Source organism: Dromaius novaehollandiae, chromosome 1 (genome assembly GCF_036370855.1).
Source record: "Dromaius novaehollandiae isolate bDroNov1 chromosome 1, bDroNov1.hap1, whole genome shotgun sequence".
Lineage (NCBI taxonomy): Eukaryota > Metazoa > Chordata > Aves > Casuariiformes > Dromaiidae > Dromaius > Dromaius novaehollandiae.
Window position 1 is genome coordinate 181659330 of NC_088098.1, and position 25826 is coordinate 181685155.

The 25826-nt window shown below is 40.5% G+C and overlaps 1 protein-coding gene across 3 annotated transcripts in view; it reads left to right on the top strand.

The window, feature by feature from the left end:
• The first annotated feature begins 2648 nt into the window (after positions 1-2648).
• Positions 2649-25826, top strand: part of DIAPH3 (diaphanous related formin 3) — a 244212-nt gene continuing 221034 nt past the window's right edge. For all 3 annotated transcript variants that reach the window (XM_064504793.1, XM_064504794.1, XM_064504795.1), the window contains exons 1-2: positions 2649-3265; positions 10667-10699. In XM_064504793.1, coding sequence (XP_064360863.1) covers positions 3125-3265; positions 10667-10699 — 174 coding nt within the window. In that variant the 5' untranslated portion in view covers positions 2649-3124. The remainder of the gene's footprint in view (positions 3266-10666; positions 10700-25826) is intronic.

Here is a 25826-nt window from a genome sequence, read left to right on the forward strand (position 1 = left end):
ACAAGCAGCCATTTTTCTGAAAAGACACTTCTCTCCGTCATTCATCTTGCTTCTGCTAAGCCAAGGGAACTGTGGCTCTGGAAGGCTTTGCTTGTTAGAATTCTTAAGTAGCGTTACCAATAAAGAGCATTAAACTTGTATGCTTGCTCTTTAAAAACAACAAGATTGCTCACAAAATCTTTCATAACTTTTATGTGACAGTTTAGGAGGATGAACCTAATTAAAGAACAGCTAATTAAATGCTTTATCTTCTTCTAATAGTGAAGAACTAGTCATCTCTGAATGAAATATGGAGTACTGCTAAACTCAGTCAAAAGCCAGACTACACAAGCTGTGTACAGGGATTTATTTGAAAAACTGCCTCCCCAGGACAACGAACATTTAGAGGGTATTCATTTTGTTCATTCATTAGACCTGAGTCAGAGTATAAAAAAAGAGACTGGGAGTAGAGTTGGCAGAGTCTAGTTAAATCCAGTTCAAGAGCCCATTTTTGCAAAAATCCGTATGTTTAACTTCATGCATTTCCTTTGTCTCACACATTTTTGTAACTGAGAAACTCTCATTCCAGAATAAAAAGAGTGCAAAATTGCCAGGCTATATGCATACCCAAACAATACACATGCTATGACTGAGTACGATCTCTGCAAAATTATTACGGATTCTATTCTTTCTCACTCTTTCTCCTTGGCCATGATTAATCTTGACCAACTAAGCTGCTGGGTAGCTGTAGGAAAGAGTATATTTCTTCTGTGAAGCACCTAACAAGTACAAGAAGGGTAGCATAAAATAATAATTGACCAGAAGTACTAACATTTATTTTTGGTTTAATAAAATTTTTAAATAAATTCTTCTCTTTAGTGTTTCTCTATTATTGCAATACAGTACTTTGATATATTGGCACAAGCCATTGCATTCTACAACAGTGCAATTAGGAGGTCCATTTAAACAGCTTTATCATACATACACATACATAAGCTGATTAATTTTCTAATCAAATGTTCCAGGAAATCATTAACCATGGCATTAAACAGTGTTGTGCTAATTATACTCTCCATGAAGAATTCCAATCTAAATTTACAATAAAAGATCTAAAGAAATGTGCCAAATAACAAATGGCTAGATCTATACAAATAATTCTAGCATCTCCAACTCAAATAAACCCACACCTCCTTAATGTTGGGACCTGGTACCACAAAGGTCCAATTTGGGGCTGAACTCCCCTGCACTTCTCCACATAATTGTAGCCATTACATTTTGTAGGAAATTGCCTGTGTAAGTCATGCTGAAAGATTGAGATCTTTACTCACGTCACTGAAATGTAATGGAAGGCATTCAAATCAGGTGCAAAAGTAAATGCAATTTTTTGTGTGTTTGGGGGAAACCAGTATTATTTTTACTGCAAACAAGATAAACAAAATGATAAAAACAACAAGGAAACCTAAGCATCTTTTTTATTGAATGACAGAAAAAAAAGGAAAACTTGTTCTATTTTATAAAGTAGTTTTCAGACATGAAACGGAACATTGAGATTTGGAAATAAATTTCCCTCTAAAGATGCTTTCAATTTTCATTATTATTCTAACTACTGTTAATTGAAGGTAAATGCACGATATTGATTGCATTGATGAGAATTTAATTATTTCTAAAGTATATACCATTTGTGTATTTCCCCATAAAATGCAGTTTTGGTGTTGTTACTGAAAACAACAGACGGAATTAAATAAATTCAGTCTGTGGGTACACCTCTGTTCTTTTGGCCCTGCTAGTACAGCCAACAGCCCTCAATAAAGACTGTGTCCATCAGAAGTCAATGACAAAATTGCCATTTTAACAGGGCTTTTAACAGGGCTTCTCTCTCACTCTCTCGTGTTCTTCTGCATTCTTGAACCGGTACTAGCAAACTGGTCATAGGAGTCAATTCCTTAAATAATAATAATAAAAAGTTAAATGGTTAATCGGTTAATCAGCTCATGCAACTCAAACACTAGCTCAAATGTATAAAACTGGAATGTGTACCCAAACCAGCAGTTTTTAGAAATCGGCATCTTAGGCCAAACGAGTGAGGGACTCGGCTCACCCTTTGACCCTGGGTGATCAGATCCTTTAGAAGAAAAGGCAGAAACTGGGAGGCAGTGAGATAAAAATCTTCCTTATAGGGTATGTGTACCTTAACCCCTTAGATGGAGGTGACCGTACCCTGAATCACAAGGATTTACCCACCCTTTTCCACTATTTTAACAAAAGCTTTCCTCTGCAGTGTGACTTGTTAGGGGGATTGTGCTCCTCCCTGTGCAGGTTTCCCTGCCAAAAAAACATACTGAACCAAAAAAAACCCTAAAATAGACAACTCAGACTCTGAAGAAAACCCATGCGCACTCACAAACGCCGCAGACAAGGCCCGGGACCAGCTTCCCGTCCAGGCGGCTCGGGACTACAACTCCCGGCATGCAACCGCTGCCGCGCTCCGCGGGCCCGGGCCGCGCTGCTCCCTGGGACATGTAGTCCGGGGAGGCGGCGTGCGCAAACAGATGCGGTCACCGGGCCTCCTCGATGGCGCCTTGCGAGAACAGGGGAATTCACTGGAGATTGGCAGGAGGAGAGCCAATCGGAAGAAAGGACATCTGCCGCCTGCCGCCGTGGATTGGCTAGTGTGAGGACGCCGTGGGCGGGGCCGGCAGTGGCGGGACGATTCGGACGGCGGCACATTCCTGGGCTCTGACAGGCGCCGGGTGGCGGCCGTTAGGAGCGCGCGCCCCTGTCTCCCCGCCCCTCCCGTTCCCGCACTCGGACGCGGCGGCGCCTCGGTCGCGGCAGCCGCCGGGCCAGCCGGGAGCGGGCGGCGGCCAACGGCCAGCGCCGCTGCCGGGATTAGAGGATCCTCGCTAAATCCCTTGCTGGGTTGAGGCGGCGGCTTTAGCGCTGAGTCCCCCTCCCCCGAGCGGCGCCCCGCCCGGCCGGGCCCGGCTAAGCCGCTCTAATTAGAGCCGTGAGCGCCCAGCTCGGCTGCCGCCGGGACCAGGCCCCATCGCGGCCGGCGGTTCCCATCGCGGCCGGCGGTTCCCATCGCGGCCGGCGGTTCCCATCGCGGCCGGCGGTTCCCCCCGCCCCGCTTCCAGACGCGGCTATGGAGGCGCGGCGGCCGCGCTACTGCGTCCCGTCCTCGCCGCCGGGCCGCGGCGGGAGGGAGAACAAGGCGCTGCGTCGGAAGGGCCCGCCGGGGGCCGGCGGCGCCGAGGAGGCGGCGGACGGCAGGAAACCCAAATTCGTAAGTATGAGCCACTCCCGGTGCCCTCGGTGCCCGCCGCGTCACCGCGGGCCGGTCGGGAGAGCCGGGCTCCAAACGGCTCCGCCGGCCGGCACCGGGCTGCGCGGTGCGCGCCGGCTGCACCTCGCGTCACCCGCAGGGCCCGGCTGTGTTCTTCAGCCGGTCCGCTCTGGTCTCGCTTCTTCATCCTGTAGCCTCGTTTGCTCAGTCCCTGTCTGACAGCTGTAGGCTGCAAGGGAAATGGAGCAGGCCTTCAGCTCTAAAGTGATGTTACTTGTATTAAAGGTGGATTTTTGGTGGCGTAAGTGGTATTTGACTAATCAGAAGGCTTTTATAGCAGGAAAACCGAGCCTCTGAATTTAAGGGATAAGTAGAGTTCTGCACAACCTCACCTTCCTGAGCTTTAGGCCAACATAGAAATTGGAAAGCTCAAAAGAGCTGACAATCGTTACCAAGATAGTATATGTATGAGATAAGCTTTAATACCTTTCCCCCCTGCTTCCTTCCCAAGACTAGCCAAGTCTTATTTAGACGTGATGCAGTTTCCAAGTATTAAAGCCGGGACAGATAATATTCTAAGGTTTTGCATCTGCCACATGCAGAGCAGATGCATACAACACTCGTGTTTAGCTGATGTGCTTGTTGGTGTTTGTGCTCAGCCAGCTCTGAGGCCACCTGCTCTGAGCTCTGTTATGCACCTACAGAATCGCTACTGTAATGCCTAACACTTATTAGGTTCTTGATGCTAAGGCCTCTTTGTGTTGCGTACAGTACTGGACTATCTGCCATTTGAGAGCAGGATCCAAAAGGTATACCGTACTTCCTAACCAACAGCAATACCAAGCTGCAGGCTGGACAAACTACCCTGAAAGGCCATCACTTGCTCCTTGCATTCCTGTTTCCTAGAATCCCTTTCATGTAGTAGCCACACAGATTGTTATTTAAACAAAGTCCTTGTACCTATTTTTGCTTGAATTTGCTAGAATGTGCATGTATGTAACAGTGCATGTAACAGTGTGACCGACAGTGGTTTACTTGTCTTTCTAACTAGGTATGCACCTATTGGGGGATGCCTGCGTTTTAGTCATGCAAGTGACATGTTTGGTCATTCATCAGGGATCATTCCTTAGCATAGAGTCCCTGAGTAAAAACCTGTGTGGCCTGCTCAGTCTGAAGGGTTGGGGAGTATGACCTGATGGCTGGATCATTCCTTTGGGAGAGGAATATAAAAATTTATGTGTTCTTCAGATTGACAATTACTTATTGGTGATAACAATGTTAAGTCCTTAGGCAAATAGAATATTGCCATCAGTTTTACTCTTCTTCCCCTAACCACATGTTAAGATAGAAATACAACAACTTATAAGGAGCATAACCCTATCAGATATGTGATGTGAGCGACTGAGAATTCTTTGAGATGATGTCTGATTGGTTTTTTAGTGAAGGAAGGCTTTTTGTTTGTTGTGGAAGGGCTCATCTGAGGTACTTGCAGGACCTCCCAGGCTAGTGGTTCTGAGCATATGCAGTTTAAGGTATGTGGGCATCAGCTGACTCTTTTTCTTTCTTTCTTTTTTTTATTTTTTATTTTTGAAGTCACAAAGTTGGATTTGGACCCAGCCACTGAAAATGAAGTGGGTTGAGTTCAGGTATCTGATTCAGTGTATGTACACAGACACACACACGTATATTTAGTGTATATGATCATCTCCCCCCTCTCCCCTTTTGCAATTTCTGAAACTCTTTAAGCAGGGACAACTGAGATTTTTCCTCAGTTCAGGACAGCATCTTGTCAAACTCTGTAAGTTATAAAAACATTTGATCTTAGACAGTAGTCCCCTTTTTCATCTTTTTAAGTAATCTCTTAGAGCAAAGATCTGACCCTCAGGTGTTGATGTGGAATTGAGAGTGACAGTCCTCCTTCTAACCTGGATTGTGTTCTAAATATGCCATTATTTCACTGAGTGGCCTTAAGGAGAGTCAGAGGTAGTATCCGTTGTCTATAGAGCTGGGTTTGTCATCTATCTCTGGATGACAGAGTTGACATCATTAACAGGTACTTTTTTTTTTTTCCAAAGAAAATTCTAGTATAGTAGTAGGAAAATTTCTTGCTATTACTGCTTCAATTCTTCATTTGCGGGGGGAGCAGTCTTTGGGGTCAATAATTATAGCTTTTGATTCCAGTCAAACTGCTTCTTGAAGTACTGCCTTTCTGAATAAGCGAGCTTTTCAGAAGTCAATGTGAATTGTAATTCCTTAGTTCTCTCAGGTCCCTTACAGAGTTATTAAAACAAAATAAAACAAAGCTCTTTTGAAGGAGTCATGATTAATTTTGAAGCAGTTAAAGCCTCATCAGCTTGGCTTTGTTCAGTAGGGCCAAGATTTGGAAGAGTGGGACTCTTTTAAGAGTAGAAGGCAATAATGTTATATGCTACTCTGGTACTTTAGCTTATTCAAAGTTCTTACATTCTAATTTGAAGATTAGAGTTTGGGAAAAGGGGAAATGGATAAAAGGATGGCAGAGATTATGCCTGTTTTCTGTGTATATATTGACAGGCAAGCTTTTGAAATTTATGGTAGGGGGTAAAAAGCAGTTGCTTGCCACTTCCAGCCTGTAGGTGTGGTGTTTTTTTTTTTTTTTTATTTTTTTTAATTCCCTCCTTTGAAATATTTGGAAATCATAGGGGTGGGTGCTAGGTTACTTGCGCTTTGTTGGGACTAAATCTTGTGGATGCTAGTCCTCAAAAACATCAACTTCAGTTTCTAACTGAAGTTAGTGTTTCTGCTAATTTCAGTATATCACTGACTAGTCTTTGGTGACTTCTAGATTGTATTTTTGATTAAGTTCTTTTTATATATATATATATATATATAATGTGTGTGTGTGAGTGTGTATGTATATGTGTATGTGTGTGTATATATATATAATGTGTGTGTGTGAGTGTGTGTATGTATATGTGTATGTGTGTGTATATATATATAATGTGTGTGTGTGAGTGTGTGTATGTATATGTGTGTGTGTGAGTGTGTGTATGTATATGTGTGTGTGTGTATATATATATAATGTGTGTGTGTGAGTGTGTGTATGTATATGTGTGTGTGTGTGTATATATATATATATATAATGTGTGTGTGTGAGTGTGTGTATGTATATGTGTATGTGTGTGTATATATATATATATATAATGTGTGTGTGTGTGAGTGTGTGTATGTATATGTGTATGTGTGTGTGTATATATATATATATATAAAATCTGAATCCAGAAGACTTTCTTGTTTGCACCAATTTATTAAAAATGAAAAATTAACACTTGCCATTGACAGCAATTGTAAATCAAACAAAGAGGTAGTTGAGAGAAAAAGCATTGTTTGAGTAGCAGTGATAGATGAGAAAGGTAAGAAGGATCTGTATCGATGGCTTTAATTAAGAAGTGACAGAATTATTGTTGCAGTTACACTGCAGTGTAAGACCTTGAATATAAACTAGTCTTTTAAAGAAATGATGACTGAACAGATGTTACCTAAAACACTTTATTGCAGCTTTGTAAAATTGTATGATTCCTCATGCTGTTGTCTTTGTTGGCTTGAATTAACACAGTGGGTCATAATATTAAATTTTATCACTACATTCTAGCACTTTGTTATATAATCTTACCTGTAAGCATCAATTTTGAGTTTAACTCATCAATGCCTAAAGAATATCATTAGGTAGAAACTGTTATATCAAGATAATTTTGCTCCTTACTGGTTTTCAGACTGATTTTCAAAGTGTGTGTGTGTGTGTGTGTGTGTGTGTGTGTGTGTGTGTGTGTGAGTGTAAAAGACATTAAATAAATAAATGCTGAAGTTGTACATTAGAAAAGTACAAAATACTGTTTGATTATACCACAATTCCTGAAATACTCTTATGGCCTGAGGTAAGAAAATTGCCAAGTCAATATTGTGAGAAAGAAGATTCTTTCTAAAGTAATAGGGTTCACAGTAATCATCCAATTTACATCTCTGTAACTAAGTCCACAGATTTCCTTGCAATTCTTGCTTCAGTCTTGTAGTTGTTTCAGCTAGAGAATAGCTTTCAGGGAAGAAAAGCCAGTGTTGAATCTGTTTATTGACAGAATCCATTGCTGGGTGTGATAAGTTATATCCCCCTCACTTTCCTAATTTAAAAAGGTACAGAGGGGATTGTGTAATTATATGAACATCTTTAGTTTTGGTTTATTTCGTTTCAGAATCCAGCTTTAAGTTGGCCAGCTCTTCTAAAACTAATTGTATTTTGATTAAGTACTCCTCTAACTTTCTTTTTTTCTTTTTTTTTTTTCTTTTCTCGTAGCTACTTGTAGACTATAAGCTACTCTTAATTTATCAAAGAAGCTATGCAGGTTTTCTTGCCTTTGCAAGGCAAGCAAGGAAGAATATCCAAAAAAGGACTTGGATGCCAAAATATCTTTTATGTATGTGTGGATTATCAGAACTTTTTTTTTTTTAATAAATGTGTTTATATAGCTGGAAACTCAGTAATGGTCATACCTATGTTTTTCTAACTGTGGGTGCTACTGATCTATACAAATTTGGACTAAGAGCCCTCGTCAACATCCTAATCTCTTCATGTTTTTATCCGTTTGACTAGGATGTTTACATACTTAAAATGCTGTTAACTTGATTTTCAATTTCGCATAGCTAGTTTCTATATAATAATCAGACTAATCTACATAGCTTTTATGTTCTTATGAGCAATAATTTTTATTTTTCTGGAGTAGTTCATGGAAGGCACAAAATAGCATATTAGTATTTTCATCTACTGCAAAGCAGCACCTGTCTGTAGGCTCATATTATGTTTTTAGCAACAACCGTGGGCTGAGGTGGAAAAGATCATCTGAGTTTTCATGTTCTAACTAGCATTTCTAACTGAAATGTGATATAACAAGATTCACAATGTCTTCTAGATGTCTTGTTGCAAGTCATACAGTGCTTTAATATTAAAGTTCTAGAAGCTCTGAACACTAGGTTACAGTCTTTGTAGGGTTCCTAATACTTTCTAAAGAGATCTGTAAATACAGTGTTTCCAAACTTGCCAGGTAAGTGCTAGTTAAGTAGCAGTCACTTTCAAACCAGGCCTTATAATGCTGTCTGCGTGAGCTCTTATGTTGGTATTTTCAGGCTTCTGCTCTGTTGGTAGCTGGTAAACTGAAGAGAAGCAGGCTTAGAAGACTCATAGCTACATATTACGTTTCTTAACCCATTATGGAGCCCTAAGTTGGTTGCATGGTAGTCTTTTTCACTAAGTAGTCAGATGACTTAAGTTGGAGAGATGCCCTGATGTGGGGGCGTAAAGAACTTTCAGCCTTTCTCACGCTAAATTCCACTGCTAAATTTCAGTTTAAGTGAAACTTAAAAGCCAGGAGACTGGCTTGAGCCATCCCACTAATTTTTGTCTTTTTCAAAGAATGAGCCCTGAACCTGAAAAATATTGCCTTGGTATCATGGATTATCATGGTGTTTTCTATTAAGCAGTCACAGAACATCCAGTATCTATTCCTACGTGACAGTGGACCTGATGTTGTGGTTCCTACGTCTGTTTAGTGGAATGTATGTGAATGAGCACCTCCTCTCAAACTTCTTCTCAAAAGACATAATGCAAAAGACTTTGATTCTAAGTAGATTACTCGCTGTCCTACCATGAGCTTCAGAATGATGCCTGTGCATTGCTTAAGGCTTAGGTGTTCCAGCTGAGAGCATGAAAAAGGATTAAGTATTTATTATCAGTACAAAGTTTAATTTTAAGACTGAATGTTAGTGTTTTCTTCCTGCTGTTTTAATTACTTCAGTATAGAGGTATTCTACTAAGAACTTGCTAAATGTAAATTAGGGGGCTGTCATGCAAATGGCTAGCTAAAGTTAGTACTCATGCTATCCTTGTTGCTATTTGCAAAAGGAGAATAACCAGTTATAAACCCCAGCAGTGTGTGGGACAAAAGTGTGATCCACCACTGCAGTGGTGGAACAACAGTGGGAAGACCAGGATGGAAGATTCTCCTGACTAGAGACTGAAATGTTCTCCCTTTTGTTATCGTTGTCATTTTACTACAAATGCTTGTTGGTTGGAATGTGGAAAGGATCATCATAAATGTGCAGTACTGGCATAGTTCTCTCTCTCTCTCTCTCTCTTTTTTTTTTTTTTTTTTTTTTTTTTTTTTTTTTTTTTAATTATTGATGGTAGAACTTGTGGTTTGTCACTGAGTGCTGAGTGTTTACTCATACATGAATTGCTTTTTATTTTTAACTTCATAGCATTTCATCAGATGTTTCTTTAACAGTTTCCTGACAATACTAATAAGCTATCATAGTGTAATATTTGACTTAACACAAAGCATGTCAGTGCTGAGGTAAGGGCCAGTGAAGATGTTTTCAGCAACAGTTCTTAGGTGTTGCTGATTTGGTGAGGACGTGGCAGGAGTTGCCAAGTCTGAATAGCTTGGATATAGCCATTGACAATCACTGTGACTGCTGCCAAGTTTGTGCACCAGGCAGTGGTTACATGTGTGTGAAGTGAGCGGAGCGAAAGGTTAGGTAAAGAATCCATCTTGCCAACTATATGACTTTAGATTCTCCCCTTTTCCCTTCCAAGCCTGTTCTCATCCTCTTCATATAAAACTGTAAATGGCATCCCTGCAACACTGGGCTCTTCAGTCCCCTGTGTTCTTCAGTGCTGCTCTTGGGTTTTGTGCAGAACCTGGGTGCCCTAGCACTTGCTGTGTTTGTCTGCCTGCAGTGCAAGAGAGCTGGATCAGGAACTGCTGTTTCACACAGCAGTGAGTGACAATTTACAGCTTTTTGGATAGTACTGCTAATTAATGCTTGTGTGAGTTTCTATTAATAACTACATTCTCTGCTTGCTACACTGGCATTGCTTGAGGGTAGTTAAGTCTTAACTGTTCAAATATTGTAGCTTGGCAGTCTGCATTTTGAACTGTTGAAGAGTTCCATGGTTGTTGGTCACAGTTTAAAATCTCTTGGCTCTGGGGGCGCCACCAAGGAATTGACCTTTCTGGAGAGACATAATTTTAATCGCTAAATTACGGGCAGTTCGTCTGTTCTAGTATGCTTAGCTGTAAATGTGTTATAATTTGCTTCAAGCTTTGTTTGGTCTAAGTCTGCACGGTATTATTCTATGTAAGGATTGGGTTACCACATTTTTGAGTGTACACAGTATTGTCCAAAATAACTTGCTGTGCACTGTAAGCCAACAAAGTACAGCTTGCGAAGGAAACTACTGCTTCAAATGCCATGATTCAATGCTGTTGAACTTGCACTTTCTTTTGGGTAACTGCCACTGTAACTGCCACTTTTTTTTAATTTTTTTTATTGTGTGATTGTGACATGACTGGTTTCTTCTTTGATTTACAGCATTTAAATATCAAGACACTGACAGATGATGTGGTAAGACAATTTAAGTTTTGCTTTGGCTTTGCTAAGCTAATAACCAAATTGCTATTTCAATATAAGTAACCTGGTTGCTACAAGAAACTGTCTTAATTGGGATGTTAGTTAATTGGTAAAGTCTCACTATACTATTAATTATCTGTAATATACTCAGTGCAGGTAGCAAAAATCTGTGGATAGCTTTGAAGCATGTTCTAATCATGGTTAAATGAGTTTGGTGCAGATAAATAATTGTACCAGGCAGTATGCTTAAGGTATTATCTGTTTGCATGTTTAATATTAAAGTTGGATGGCTACCTTAAAATACCACTTTTAACAAACTAACAGTTGCTTGTAAAACTCATTAATGCTTGCTTCAAACAACATTCCTCAAACTTCATCTGTCTCTTGATAACAGCAGATGATGATCTATATCACAAAGTAGATTTTTCTTGCTATTTAAAATATACCTATATTTCATTGTCTGTGCTATTCTTTTGCTGGAGAGAACAGTTTTTCTTAAAGTGGATCATTCTACGAAGTCTTTGAATGACCTAGGGAATAATGTTCTGAAGGCATTTAAGGTTTAGCTCTCATGACTTTAGTATGTATTTTTGTTACACAGTGCTCTTACTGAAATACTTGTGTGCATAACTGAGTCAAAGTGCAGAGTTTTATGTTCGATGACATGCAACACACTGCACTGAGAAACACTTTTTTTTTAACCTCAGAAACCAATGGTCTGGTTATTGTTGATCAGATGTGCAAAGTTAGCAGTGTGGGGTATATTACCTCCACCTACCATTCCTAGACTGTTGGACTTCAATTATTTTTGATATTTAGAGGAGTTTCATGGGCTAGAAATGGTTGTGAATAAAACTGTTTGCAATACAACCCATATTCCCTAAATCTGCGCCTTGCTCTAGAGAGTAGAGAAAATTTTCAGTTCTCTTCAAATGAAAAACTACATTTTGGCAACCAAAATCTAATAATTTTGCTAGCACTGTATAAAGGTTATAGATGTGCTGTACACAATCTTGCCAATTTACTTGTCGAAGAAGCTAGCGTGCTGCCTTGCGGCTCTTGTCTTCATAGACTATTGGACTTGTATAACTCGTAACTTTAGCCACTACAAGTCAGCAGGTTTATTGTGTTAGCTGCAATAATGGAGAAGAGACTAATGTCTCTGTAAGAGGTGATTATTTATCTATTTTTTTCTGTGCCTCACATTTCTCAGTGCATGCTGAAAGACCCTCTATATGCAGCTCTATGTAGACTAAAAAGTGACCTACTAAATGGTACCAGATTGTCCATATTAATATATTGATAGGCTTCTTTAAAGAAACAACAGCTGTGAAGTAAAAGACCAATAGTAAGAAAAAAAAATCTGAAATTTTGCAGTGGCCTACAGTTTTAAAGTTGGATATTAATTTTGTTCATTTGCTACTTCACCTTGGAACAAGAGTATGCATTCCAACCGTTTTTTTGTTGTTGTTGTTGGTTTAATCTTTTTGCAGTGGGTTTGGGAAACAGCCAGTAGTAGGTATTTGAGTCCTAGGCAACCTAAATGTGACTCAGACCAGAGAGGTTTTGACATTTCATCTGTTTAATGGAAAAACTACCAAAGATATATTCCCCAAATTCCTTTTGCTGCAAGTGGGGAAATTAGATATAAGAGAAGACTAAGAAGCTAAAGATTAAGAGCACTTGATTCTGTAGCTTTTAATGAAAGGATATATTTCCTTTCCTCATGGGTAGTCACTTCCATATTAACTCTCTGCTGCATTATATGTTCTAAAATATTTATGTTGTGTTACTCCCAATCTGTTTACAACAAATAGTGTTGTGTAACAGTGGCCAGAAACCAATGGAATATGTATGCACTTTTTTTGCTGCTGTTTAGATAAGGTCTCAGCCTTTTTTTAGGTTTTGAGAGCCTAAATTCAGACTGCCTTTCTCTATTTGAAGCTCAGTAGATTGTTTTCAAGATGATGCTGATGAATTCTGTACCTAGAATGAAGAATACCCATTGAGTTCATAAACATCTCATTCTTAGAGCCCAGTCAATGTGTGATTGCTTATTTACAAACTATGAGGACAGGAATCTTCTTTTTCATTCTTCAGAAGAGAGGCAAGCAGGTATCCGACAAAATATCTACTTGCAAGATCACTGGCAAAACATACGTATTTTCTATCTCAAGTGCTTTGCTTTTCAACAGTGGTTTCTAAGGCTTATAAGAAAGATTAGAATCTGCTTGTTAACAAATTTTCATCAACCCCCCCCGCCCCGTTCCTATGTAAACAGAAATAATATGTATTAAAATTCCCTATAACATTAAGTTGCTTTGACTGATTTCATAGCAGCTGCTACAAAGATATTAAAGGCTTTATAATCTCCTGTATGTAGAGAAACAAGATTCAGAATAAAGTATATTCCACAGATTCAAGATGTGGCTGTGCATTGTCCTACACTCTGCAACTTTTAATCTTCCGCCATTAGTTAAATGGTTTGCTTTGAAGAAAGGTAAAAACATCTCTGGGAGATGAGCATGTTGGAAATAAACTAAGATGCACAGAAGAATCTTTCTGATGAGATGACTTGTTTTGTAACCCCTTCTCTTACTAAGCCCTACTGCTACAAGTCAAGTTTCTCATTTAGTAAAAAGTTAATCTTGTAGTAGAGCTACTTGACTGTCAAAGAAGGAATATACTTTTTAAAATCTTTTGAAGCATCAAGGAGAAAAAGAAGGTAAGAGATATTTGACTCAGAGTCTTTGGAAGTAATTTCTTTGATCTTATGTAAAATATTTTTGCCGGTAAGAGAAAACAGTGGTTTGTTTTTAACTTCCAAAGGTACTGATGCAACTCTTTTTTTTTCCTTTGTGTTCCTAATCCCCTAAAATTCATAACTATTTCAAATAAAGTCATAGGAGTTGTTCAAATTTGTCCTCTGCTTCCCTCCCAGGTTATTCAGAATATTAATTCTTAGTCGTGTGTCTAGATCAGGGTGGTATAGCAGACTCTCACGACTGAGCTATTTGGTTTCTGTGACTCGTATGACTGGCAAAGAATATTAATTCTTAGTCGTGTGTCTAGATCAGGGTGGTATAGCAGACTCTCACGACTGAGCTATTTGGTTTCTGTGACTCGTATGACTGGCAAAATATGTGGAAGACTGATCTATGCTGTAGTACTTGAGCAGATTTTCCAGATATGAAATTGTGCTTAATGAGTACATAAACCGTGTGGAAATCTAGCAAGTGTGAACTTGAAAACTGGAGGATGGCAGTACTTTGTCCCACAGATCTGTAAGGCAGAATGAGAGGGACACCCAACGAAAGACAGAAAAGCTCTGCACAACACTCGTCTTTATCCCATCAATGAGAGAGTGAAGATTACCTACCTATATATTTCATATAGAATTTTTCAGTTAAATTATGCTTAAGTGATCTTCATCTGTCTTGATGTTTCTTGTGTGTGTGTTTCTCCATAAGAATGGGGTGGGAGGAGGAAGAGAAAGAAGACTGTTTAGTACTTCCAGTAACTCAGTTTAGGCTGAAACAGGTTAATTTTGTAATCCCACCTTTTCCTAATGAGATATCAGAAGCAGTGGACAAACTGTGTTTCATTTAGGCAGAATTTTTCTCTGATACTGAGTGATTTATTTATTTAAATAAATTTGGCAATGAAGTTTTTCCTGTAATGCAGTAATGTCTTCTAGCGAGATATACTCCATAAACAGCAAACCTTCCACATCAGACAAGTTTATCTGGCAAAGAAAAAAATGTGAAAATCAAAATGCTCCAAACTGATGATTAGCTTTGATCTGCAGCCTTAGATCAATTCTCTTTTGTAGGAACATCTCAGAGCTTGGCACAGGGACTTCAGATATGAATAGAGGATAATCTTTTGCCATTCCAATCTACACTGACTTCACAAAATAGATCTGCTTTTTACAGCTGGAGAATATATATATATATTCTGTGTGTGTGTGTGTATGTGTGTGTGTGTATATGTGTGTATATATGTGTATATGTATATATATATAAAGAGGTAGATGGTTGTGGTTCTCACACTCATTTCAAGGATGTCAAATCTGTTGGCTTCAACCTTTGTGTGAGAGGATTTTGCATGACTTGACTACTATGCTTTACACGGTCAGGCATCACTGTTCTTTGTGCTAAACCAGAATGCAGAGATTACAGAGCTAATGCCAGAAAGCTCAAATCCACGTGGTACAGTGCAGCTGCTGTGTGGATATGTCAGCTTGAGTCCAGACTAATGCATGTCATGTCTCATCTGATGAGTCTGTTTCCCTGAAGGAAAGGAAATGAAAAGTGTCAAGGAATTGAACACTGATGGAAGGAATTTTAGTCTGTTTGTCTTATTGAGTATATCACTAAGCTCCTCCACTGCAAAGCCACTGTACTGTGCTACTGCTTATCTTGGAAAAGGATAGCTATTTTTGTGGTATCCTGTGAATTCTTCTAGATGTTGTTATAATTTTTTTTTTCCTCCAGTGACTTCAAGTGATTTTTTCCTTTTTTTAATTAAAGCCATAAACTCATCTCACTTATAATAGACCCTCTTTCTTTTGTGCACATCCTGCACAATCCCATCTCTAACTTTTTTCCATCCAGTACCTGCTCACTAGTGCAGCTATTAACTTTTTGCCAAATGCAAGGGTCCAATCACAGCAGTAAACACAGTCTAAAAAAAGTTTTAAAAAAATGTAGCTCATGTTCATAGTGCTTATCTATGGAACAAAATCAAAGTTGCCTAACCTGTGATGAGATGTTGGATTAGGTCCACAACTTTGAGTACATTTAGCATCTCTTTTGAGGTAAAATCCTGTCCTGGCTGGACATGTGGACAGTGTGCCTGGTAGCTTTTTACCTTGGAGACCTACAAGATAGATGTTATGCTCAACCTTTTGCTCCAGGTGTGGGCAAGTGGAAATGCACTTTGTGTATGAAGTGAAAAATTTTAGTCTAAATATTAATCTAATCAGAATGCAACAAATAGTTGTTATTGGTCCAGTTGCATTGATACTAACATTCACAGTCCAAACTATCTCAGTATAAGTCTCATTAAAAACATTGTTGCAAGTCGTTCTACAAAAAACTACCTAGTATTTATTCCTTTTCTCTGGTGTTATGCTCATTCTTCCATCACCTGTTTCGGTCTGATGGCTTCAGTCTGGGAGAGGGATGTAGTGAGTTGTCAGTGTCCCCAGCCCTTCACTGAGAGGGGTATAATGGTGGTGGTGAGTTTTTCTCCTTTCTGCTGGAATGAGTATCATGTTGATGGTTTATTTCCCCTCACCCTAGGCCCGCTTTGGAATATTTTTATTTATTTCCTACTACACTGTGCATGTTATTTTCTGTATTGGCTCTCAGTTCAGAGATGCATTTGTGTGTGTTATCTATAGTATGCTTCACACACATTGGCTACTTGTTCTTCATGCTCTTTGTTATTGCTAAAAAACAGCTCTACCCGACTCCCAGGTTGATTCATGTAAGGATCACAGTAAAAGATGAGTTGTTTATAGTCCTGAGGCCTCAGTTATCAGCCAGTGCCCAAACTTTCAAGGCCTCTGCTACTGTGCTGTACTTGTACTCATCTACACCACATCGCTGGTCTGGGATCATAGCTAATTTACTGTACACAGAATAGCTACCTGTTACCACTACTTATTTGTTAGCAAAGATACTCCATGCCATTGTATACAGCTGAGCAAAAGTTTGGTTTTTTTTGTTTTGTTTTGTTTAAAAAAAAGGCAAATTTGGTAATGGTCACTTGATCATTCAGTGTTTGGTGTTACAGTACAGCAAGCTGAAACAAAGCTCCAAGTAGGCTAACACCAGTCCAGACAAAGCAAGTTTGATGAGCCCTGGTCCTGAGGCCTTGCAGAACTAGTACTGTGCTTGTGGCCTATTACTAGCAGTAGCAATACTACATTTTCTAAGTTACAAGGCTGCTTTCTTCTTCAGAAACCTATGATGTTGAGAGGGACTGTCTTCCTATATTGCAGCAATCTGTATCTAGTTGCAGTAATACCTGCTGAGCAATACCTGCTGCACTTTGTGTAGATGAATAATATCCTTATCACTTCCAGAGGGTTTAAAAAAAAAAAAAAAGTTTGTCAAGACACCTTAAAGATTACTGGAACACTGGAGATGCTAATTGAAGTACTGATTGCAGGAATTTGATTTTTAGATATCTTTATTCTTCCTTACTAACCATGCTGCTGTTCCTATTGATGATGAGTGGGATATTTATTTAAGTGCAGAAACCTACTTATCAAGATATAGACTGACAAAAACAATCAGGACTTGGAGGAAGTTCCAGGTTTGAACTGAGGAAACAGCTTTGATGTCAAGATTTTCTTAAAAAATATCTATAGATGTAGCTGACACTGTTTCCCATAAGTCCATAGCTAGTGTGTCTATGGGAACAGCCATGTTACTGCAACTGTGAACTCTGGAAGAAATATGCTACTAACAGAGGGTTTACTGTTTAAGGAAATTGCAATTGTTTCACCAAAACTAAGTACTCCATTTCTTGAGAGCCTGTGGGTATTTCTAGGATCTCTGTTGTTATGGACTGTGGAACTTTATTTTGCCAAATTCAAGATAGATGCTTCAAATGCATGCCAAAAAACAGTGTCCACACCCATCATATTTCATTTTATTAAACTTAGTGTGACTTCTGTTGCTTATTTCAGTTGTTCCTTACTCTCTTCGCTAATAATAAGAATAGCCATGTAGGTTGTTCCCACTTGGTTTGTTGATTCCTAGAACATTCACAAAGCAGAGGCATTAGTAGGACTCCTCAGAAAATAACGCTGTTTTCTTCTGTTTGGATTATGGGCTATTCTAGGAGTTGCCATCTGCTAATGGTTAATCACCTTCAACCTAGATTGCCCAGTTAACTGGGAACTGCTTCATTTTGCTTTTTACAACTGTTGTTTCCAGGAGTAACAAATGGTTCAAATTCTGAAACTGTTAATAATAGCCTCAGTGAAGGAGAGCATTTTGTAAAGTTTGATAGCCAGCTTGTAGGCTTGAGGCCATATGACTATTTGAAGTAGCAAAAATGCTATTCCCATGTTAAGAATTGTGACATTCGTAGCAGGTTGGCTATGAATGTATGAGCCCTGCTGGGTAAAATAAATCTCTTTTCTGCGAGGGAAGAAGAGTCCTTTCATTTAATCTTGATTCCACTGCATGCATCTCTTCTCCTCTTGCCTGTCATAGGAATGATGGGCCTTGAAAAAACTCTTGATACCCCCTATCTGTCAGTTGCTCCCTTTATGTAATATCTTTAATATGACTGTTTTAAAACTCTGATTAGAAATTAAACCCCTATGGGATTTGAAGATTGCTATGGTGATATTATCTTTATAATAAACTATCTTATTCTCTTGTATTTCTACGAATAAAAAAGTGCAACTTGGATCTCTTTGGCCTGCCTGCTGAACTTTTTATACTTAGTCACATGCGAACTTTGTCATTCACTTGCATATCTTTTGCTGCCAAGAGATGAGTGAGACAGCTTTTCGCTGTGCAGTGTAACTATTTGCAGTACAGCAAGTTTGCGTCTCATATGCTGTAAGAGCCTGTTGGTGATGTCTGGTTGCCATATGTAGTATCTGAAGTTGTAGCTTCAATAACTTTGAGATGAAACAGAGTACTGGAAGGAATGCTACCTTAAGACAGTTTTAAAATCTATTACAGTCCAAGGGCCATGCTAGAGTTTCTACCAAGGCTCCTGTAGAATCTTTAGGGTTATAAATGTAAAGGGCTACTTAAAAGCTGTCTCACAGTAACTCATGTTTATGTTGACCATAGTCTACTATTCCACTGTATTTCAATTCTAACATTAAGATTTTTATTTTGGTTGCCGTGCCATGTTTGTCTCACAGAGAACAAACTGCCAGACCAAAATAAATGGCTAATTAGAGAAGTTCCAGTCTTTGGCAGTAGACAGCATAAAGGCTAAAAGCTAAAGTATATGTAAGCAACCCATTGCTTTAAATTCAAGTTTCTGAGAAAAGACTTCCCATGTCTTTCATGTTGGGGATCTAATCTTAGGAGAGAAAACTGTGTGAAGTAATTCTTTAAAAGCTTCTCTTATTTCCTAGATTGTGCTTCTCTTCTTTCTCTCACCCTTCTCTTCCCCCCCCCCCCCCCCCCGGTCAAAAAAGAAGGGGGGGCATGGAGAAGAAAGAAAAATCAACCAAACCAAAACCTTTCTCAGTGTGTGTGTGTTTTTTTTTTTGTTTTTTGTTTTTTTTTTTTTTTTACTAACAAAGTAGTGATGGATATGCATTACTTCTAGAACATTGCTTACCTTAAGGAAGCTCTTGCTATCTTCAACTTTTTTTTTTTGAAGTGCTTTTTATTATTTCTTAATTTTTTTTTTCCCAATACCATGTTATCTTTTAACTTCAGACCACTATGCAGGCTATTGAAATTGAGGAACAGGTTTAGTGCCCTCCAGGCTGAAGAGGAGCTGGGCATGGCTTCAAGGGAAGCAACTGGGCCAACAGACCCTGTGCCGTGCGGGAACACCCAGAAGAAGCAGCAAGTGATTATTGTGGGTGACTCCCTGCTGCAGGGGACAGAGGCACCTATCTGCCAACCTGACCTCTTGTCTAGAGAGGTTTGTTGCCTGCCAGAGGCTTGAATATGAGATGTCATGGAAAGACTGCCAAGGCTTGTCCATGCATTGGATATATTACCCTCTGCTGTTCTTCCATACATGGGCGCTAATGATACCAAGGGCAAATTGGAAACCATCAAACAGGATTTAAGAGCTCTGGGGACGGTGGTCAAGGGTCTGGGAGCCCAGGTCATTTTCTCCTCAATCCTGCCGGTGAGGGGGAGGGATGGGAGGAGGAGTAGATGGATTTTCCAAGTTAACAACTGGCTGCGTTGCTGGTGTTGGCAACAGGATTTTGGTTTCTACGGCCATGGGATCCTGCTTGAAGATCGACAACTGATGGGGAGAGATGGGATCCACCTCACTAAGTGGGGCACGCGTGTCTCTGCCAACAGGCTGGCCAGCTTGGTAAGGAGGGCTTTAAACTAGGAAAGACGGGGGAGGGGGAGAGTTATAGAGACAGGGTAGTCAGCAAAAAGTGGGTCAAATCTGGATGCCTCCAGCAGGTGCATGTGGCTGGGGAAGTGTACGGGACATGACTATGGAGGATCCTCTTACACCCCTCCTGGGAAACCTGCATGCTTGATTACCTCTCTGAAATGGGAAAGCATGGGAAATAAACAGGAAGAATTAGAGATCTGTGTGTGGTTGCAGGGTCATGATCTCATTGCAATTACAGAGATGTGGTGGGAGAGCTTGCATGACTGGAATGCTGTCATGGATGGCTACGTGCTTTTTAGGAAAGACGAGCCAGGAAGGTAAGGTGGTGGAGTCTCTCTTCATATGAGAGAGCAACTGGAATGTATTGAGCTCTGCCTAGGGCGGGATGAAGAGCGAGTCAAGAGCTTATGGGTAAGGATTAAAGGACAGGCTAATGTGGGTGACACTGTTGTGGGTGTTTACTACAGGCCACCTGATCAGGATGAGGAAGTCAATGAGGCCTTCTATAGACAGCTGGAAGTAGCCTCATGATCACAGGTCCTGGTTCTTATGGGGGACTTCAAGCACCCTGATAACTGCTAGAAAGACAACACAGCTAGGCACAAACAGTCCAGGAAGTTCCTGCAGAGCCTTCCTCCTGCAGGGAGGAAGCAGGGCAAAAAGTAGGATCACAATCTTGGACTTCAGGAGAGCAAACTTTGGCCTCTTCAGCGACCTGCTTGGAGGAATCCCATGGGTTAGGGCCCTAGAAGGAAGGAGGGGGTCCAAGAGAGCTGGTTAATATTCAAGGATCACTTCCTCCAAGCTCAAGATCGGTACATACCTATGAGTAAGAAGTCAAGCAAAGGGGGCAGGAGACCTGCATGGATGAGCAAGGAGCTCCTGGCAAAACTCAAACAGAAGAAGGAAGTATACAGAATGAAGAAGAAGGGGCAAGCCACTTGGGAGGAGTATAGGAACGCTGTTGGAGTATGCAGGGATGCAAGGAGGAAGGCTAAGGCCTATTTGGAATTAAATCTGGCAAGGGATGTGAAGGACAACAAGAACACAGCAGTAGCAAAAGGAAGGCTAGGGAAAATGTGGGCCCGCTGCTGAATGGGGTGGATGCCCTGGTGACAAAGGATACAGAGAAGACAGAGATACTGAATGCTTTCTTTGCTTCAGTCTTTGCTGCTAAGGCCAGCCCTCAGGAATCCCAGACCCTGGAGACCAGGGAAAAAGTCTGGAGAAAGGAAGACTTTCCCTTGGTCAAGGAGGATCAGGTCAGAGATCATTTAGGCAAACTTGACATCCACAAGTCCATGGGCCCTGATGCGATGCACCCACGAGTGCTGAGCGAGCTGGCAGATGTCATTGCTAGGCCACTCTTCATCATCTTTGAAAGGACAATGGAGAACAGGAGAGGTGCCTGAGGGCTGGAAGAAAGCCAATGTCACTCCAGTCTTCAGAAAGGGCAAGAAGGAGGACCCAGGGAACTACAGGTCAGTCAACCCCACCTCGATCCCTGGAAAAGTGATGGAACGGCTCATCCTGGATGCCATCTCTAAGCATGTGAAGGATCAGGTGGTGATCAGGAGCAGTCAGCAGGGATTCACCAAGGGGAAATCATGCTTAACAAACCTGACAGCCTTCTATAATGGAATGACAAGCTGCATAGATGAGGGGAGAGCAGTGGATGTTGTCTCCCTTGACTTCAGGAAGGCTTTTGACACTCTCTCCCATAACATCCTCGTAGGCAAGCTCAGGAAGCGCAGGATAGACAAGCAGACAGTCAGGTGGATTGAGAACTGGCTGAAAGGCAGAGCTCAGAGGGTTGTGCTCAGAGGTGCAAAGCCTAGTTGGAGGCAGTAGCTACTGGTGTCCCCCAGGGATCAGTACTGGGTGCTGTCTTGTTCAACTTACTCATCAATGACCTGGATGAAGGGACAGAGTGCATCCTCATCAGGTTTGCTGATGATACAAACCTGGGAGGAGTGGCTGATACACCAGCAGGCTGTGCTGGCATTCAGAGGGACCTGGTCAGGCTGGAGAGTTGGGCAGAGAGGAACCTCATGAAGTTCAACAAAGGCAAGTGCAGGGTCCTTCACCTAGGGCAGAATAACTCCATGCACCAGTACTGGCTGGAGGCTGACCTGCTGCAGAGCAGCTCTGCGGAGAAGGACCTGGGGATCTGGTGGACTGCAGGCTGACCATGAGCCAGCAGTGTGCACTTGTGGCCAAGAAGGCCAATAGTGTCCTGGGCTGCATTAGGCAGAGTGTTGCCAACAGGCCGAGGGAGCTGATTCTCCCCTTCTACTGAGCCCTGGTGAGTCAGCATCTGGAGTGCTGTGTCCAGTTCTGGGCTCCCCAGTACAAGAGAGACATGGAGCTACTGGAGAGAGTCTAGCAGAGGGCTGCAAAGATGATTAGGGGACTGGAGCATCTCTTGTATGAAGAAAGTCTGAGAGAGCTGGGACTGTTTAGCCTGGAAAAGACTTAGGGGGGGATCAGGTGTACAGATAGGTGTACAAATATCTAAAGGGATGGTGTCAAGAGGATGGGGCCAGACTATTTTCAGTGGTGCCCAGCAACAGGATGAGAAGCAACAGACACAAACTGAAACACAGGAAGGTCCCTCTGAACATGAGGAAAAACTTCTTTACTGTGAGGGTGATTGATCACTGGAACAGGTTGCCCAGAGAGGTTTTGGAGTCTCCTTCTCTGGAGATGTGCAAAACCTGCCTGGATGCGATCCTGTGCAACATGCTGTAGGTGACCCTACTTGAGCAGGGGGATTGGACTAGATGATCTCCAGAAGTCCTTTCCAACCTCAACCATTCTGTGGTTATATGGCCAGCTTATTTTCACAGCTTAAGAGCTGTGAATAGCTTTTAATGAATATTTCTGCTATATTTTTTATGCTTAAAATTTAATGGTTTTACTGTTGCTTCTTTTGAAAATATGTACCTGAAATAGATTTTCCTCATCTTCAGTAACACTGAACTGCTATGATGATAAGAATACACTGTCTGAATTTCTGAGCTTGTGACAAATTCCCTGGAATATTTTTGTATACTGTATTAGAAACAGTTCTAACTTTCTTCTTTGAGTGGTCAGAAGCGTTTAATTGAAGTCACTTTTTGCCTTTGAACTTTTAACTTTAGCTAATCTATCAGTGCATCAAAATAGATCTCAGTTTAGAGAACTTTAAAGGAACTTCACTATGGAAATACTTTGTATCAAGGCCATATGAAACACTTCCCCTCCCCCTTTGTCCCCATTAATTTTAATGTTTGCTCTACTTTAAAAATTTTTCCTCTCCAGAAAATTATTATTCTAAAAGCTGTTTCTATATGGGTCTGTATATATTTATTGGAAAATGCAGGGCAGGCATCTTAAAAGATGGAAGGTCAAACCTTCTTTAAACTGTAGTGATTTTTTTTTCTTTAATCAAAGTTAATTCTAGATATTTCCCATTGGTTAGTCTGATTTAAAGTGTTTTTGATGTAACATGGAAGACTATTGAACTATATTTTTGCTATTTCCTTCTCCTGGTGCTTGGATCACCAGCAGCATCAGCAGTAAATCTCGTTACATTCAAGCAATGAAATTTCTATTCTTTCTGCATTGTGTTTTCTGTGAACCATGAAATTATTCACTTACATCGAATACCTAGAGGTGCTAACTTTTTTAAAGCACCATTGATGTGAAAATGGAAAGAGAAATCTATATAGAATAGCCACACTACTACTGTGCAGGTGTTGTTGTGGATTTCTTTCATCTAAGGAGCCCTATTTTTAGATTGTATTGTTTTAAATTATTAAAAATAACTACTTTGACACATGTTCAAATGTGTTTATAATGCTGGTGTCTGACTTCCTCTTGACATACTCCTCTGACTTGTTCTACATGATCAAACAGGTTCCAAGAATGTGCTTTTGTGAAAATGAATGGTAGAGCCTAATCTGTAATGTTGCAAAACATCTACTATATATGCTAACATTTTACAGGAGTTTAAAAACAAAGAACAAACTGAAAATGTGAACAAGGAAAAAGAAGCAAAATATCACTTTTCAAGGATAGACTGGCTCTTGTCCGTGAACCTGTGCCACTGTTTCTAATGGAATAAGACTGTTTCTGTCCGGCCTGCTTTTTTTTCTCTTAGAGGAACTGTTATTGCTGCTTCCATGTGAAGGGAAGCAGCCTGATTGCTTGCACACAGCTAAATAATAAGAACTATCAATTATTCAAACATGAGAACCATGTGATGTGCAAGAGATGGTCTCTAAATGTCCCATGTTATGCCATCAGATTAGATGGTTTAATTTGCTTGGCTGAGCCAAAAACTGGCCTGCTGTTCATACATCTTGTATGTTTGTATATACTATATATAAACAAAGTGCTCTGTATAATATTATGAAACATATGGCTAATGGCGCTCATCTGGTGATGAAGGAGAATGAAAAGGAATAGGAGGTGAAAGTTCTCATTTCATTCTTTTGTTCTAAATGATCATAAACTTTGGACATGACATTAATAGTTTGCCAAAATGTGCTAATGAAATGTAAATCTTAAATGCTTTTTATGTCAAGAATGTTCTTCCCATTCCTGTTCAGTTCTGAAGTACAGAATAAACAAGTATACTTAGGTGGCTCTTCATCAGCCATGTGTAGAAAATGTGCATCCTTCCCCTCTCCAACCTGTCCCCTCCTGCCCCCTCCTTTACTGAAGCCGAATCCAAGAGCTCTTGTGTATCTAATGGAGCTGCAGGCCTGCTCCATGCTGGTGTTCCTGAATTTCTAGTTCATTTTAGAATAAATATGCTAATGAAAAATGTGTAAGTTGCTCTTTGAAGTCTCTACTTCTCAATTGTTTTGTTCTATTTTCACTCTAACTCTCTTGACCAAGGCTTTCATGTACATGTATGTCTTAGCAGCACTTCCGTGAAGTCACTTCTACTTGTGGATGCTATATCTAGACAGTATTGACTCTATTCTTTGTGGCGTTTGGATGTGATAATAAGCAGTATTTCTTCCGTAAATGATAGGACCCAGATACTAGTTAACTAATCAGTATTTGGGTAGGGAAGGTCTCTATAAAGAGAAAAATGAAAATAATAGTAATTTCTCTAACTTTTAGGATTTGTTCTTCTTGTGGCAACTGCCTTAGATCAACAGAGAAGTCCTACTTCCAGAAAAGTGTCAGAATATTTCATTTAAGTTTATATCACAGAATAGCTGGGGTTGGAAGGGACCTTCAGAGACCATCTGTTCCAACCTCCTCTGCTGCAGCAAGGTCAGCTACAGCGGGCTGCCCAGGACCATATCCAGTTGTGTTTTGAATGTCTCCAAGGATGGAGGCTCCACAACCTCTGTGGGCAATCTGTTTCAAAAAACAAAACAAAACAAACACTCTACAGCTTACTTCCCATACCACCCCCCTTTTCAGTAAAGCTCTTAGTGATGTACATACGAAATGTTTCCTATCTTCTGTTGACTTCCACATAGAAATAACTTATGGTTATTTGGTTATTTGCTGATAGTTATCCTAGCTTCCTCTGAAATATGATGTAATTATTCTGTTTCAAATCCATTGAAGCCAGCTGTTGGCTGGCTTCTGAGAGGAGACCTAACTACTGCTTTCGCTAAAAGGAAAGCTGCTCTGTAACCTCTTTTCATCTGTGTTGTAAAACATGGCTAGCTAATCAATGTGCATGCACTACGTTTTGCCTGCATGATGAGTTGGGAACTTGGGAAGATGATAAGGGAGCTGCAGGGGAAGGAAGAGGGGAAACTTGGGGAACAAGAGTTACAAAGAAGAAGCTGAAATATTTGAAGAGAGATGGGTTGGGGATGTAGGGCACACATCTCTTAAAGCTAACTTAATCAGTTCTCTGCTCACTGAGCCATGTGCTGAAATCTACCTACCCCTGCTCCAAAGCTTTCTCTGCACACTGAGACTCTTCAAATGTCATGGTTTGTTTCCTGGGTTATGTACTTAATAGGAAAAGGCCCTGGCGGGTGGGACGCGGGGAAGCAGTCACTGCCTAATGCACGTT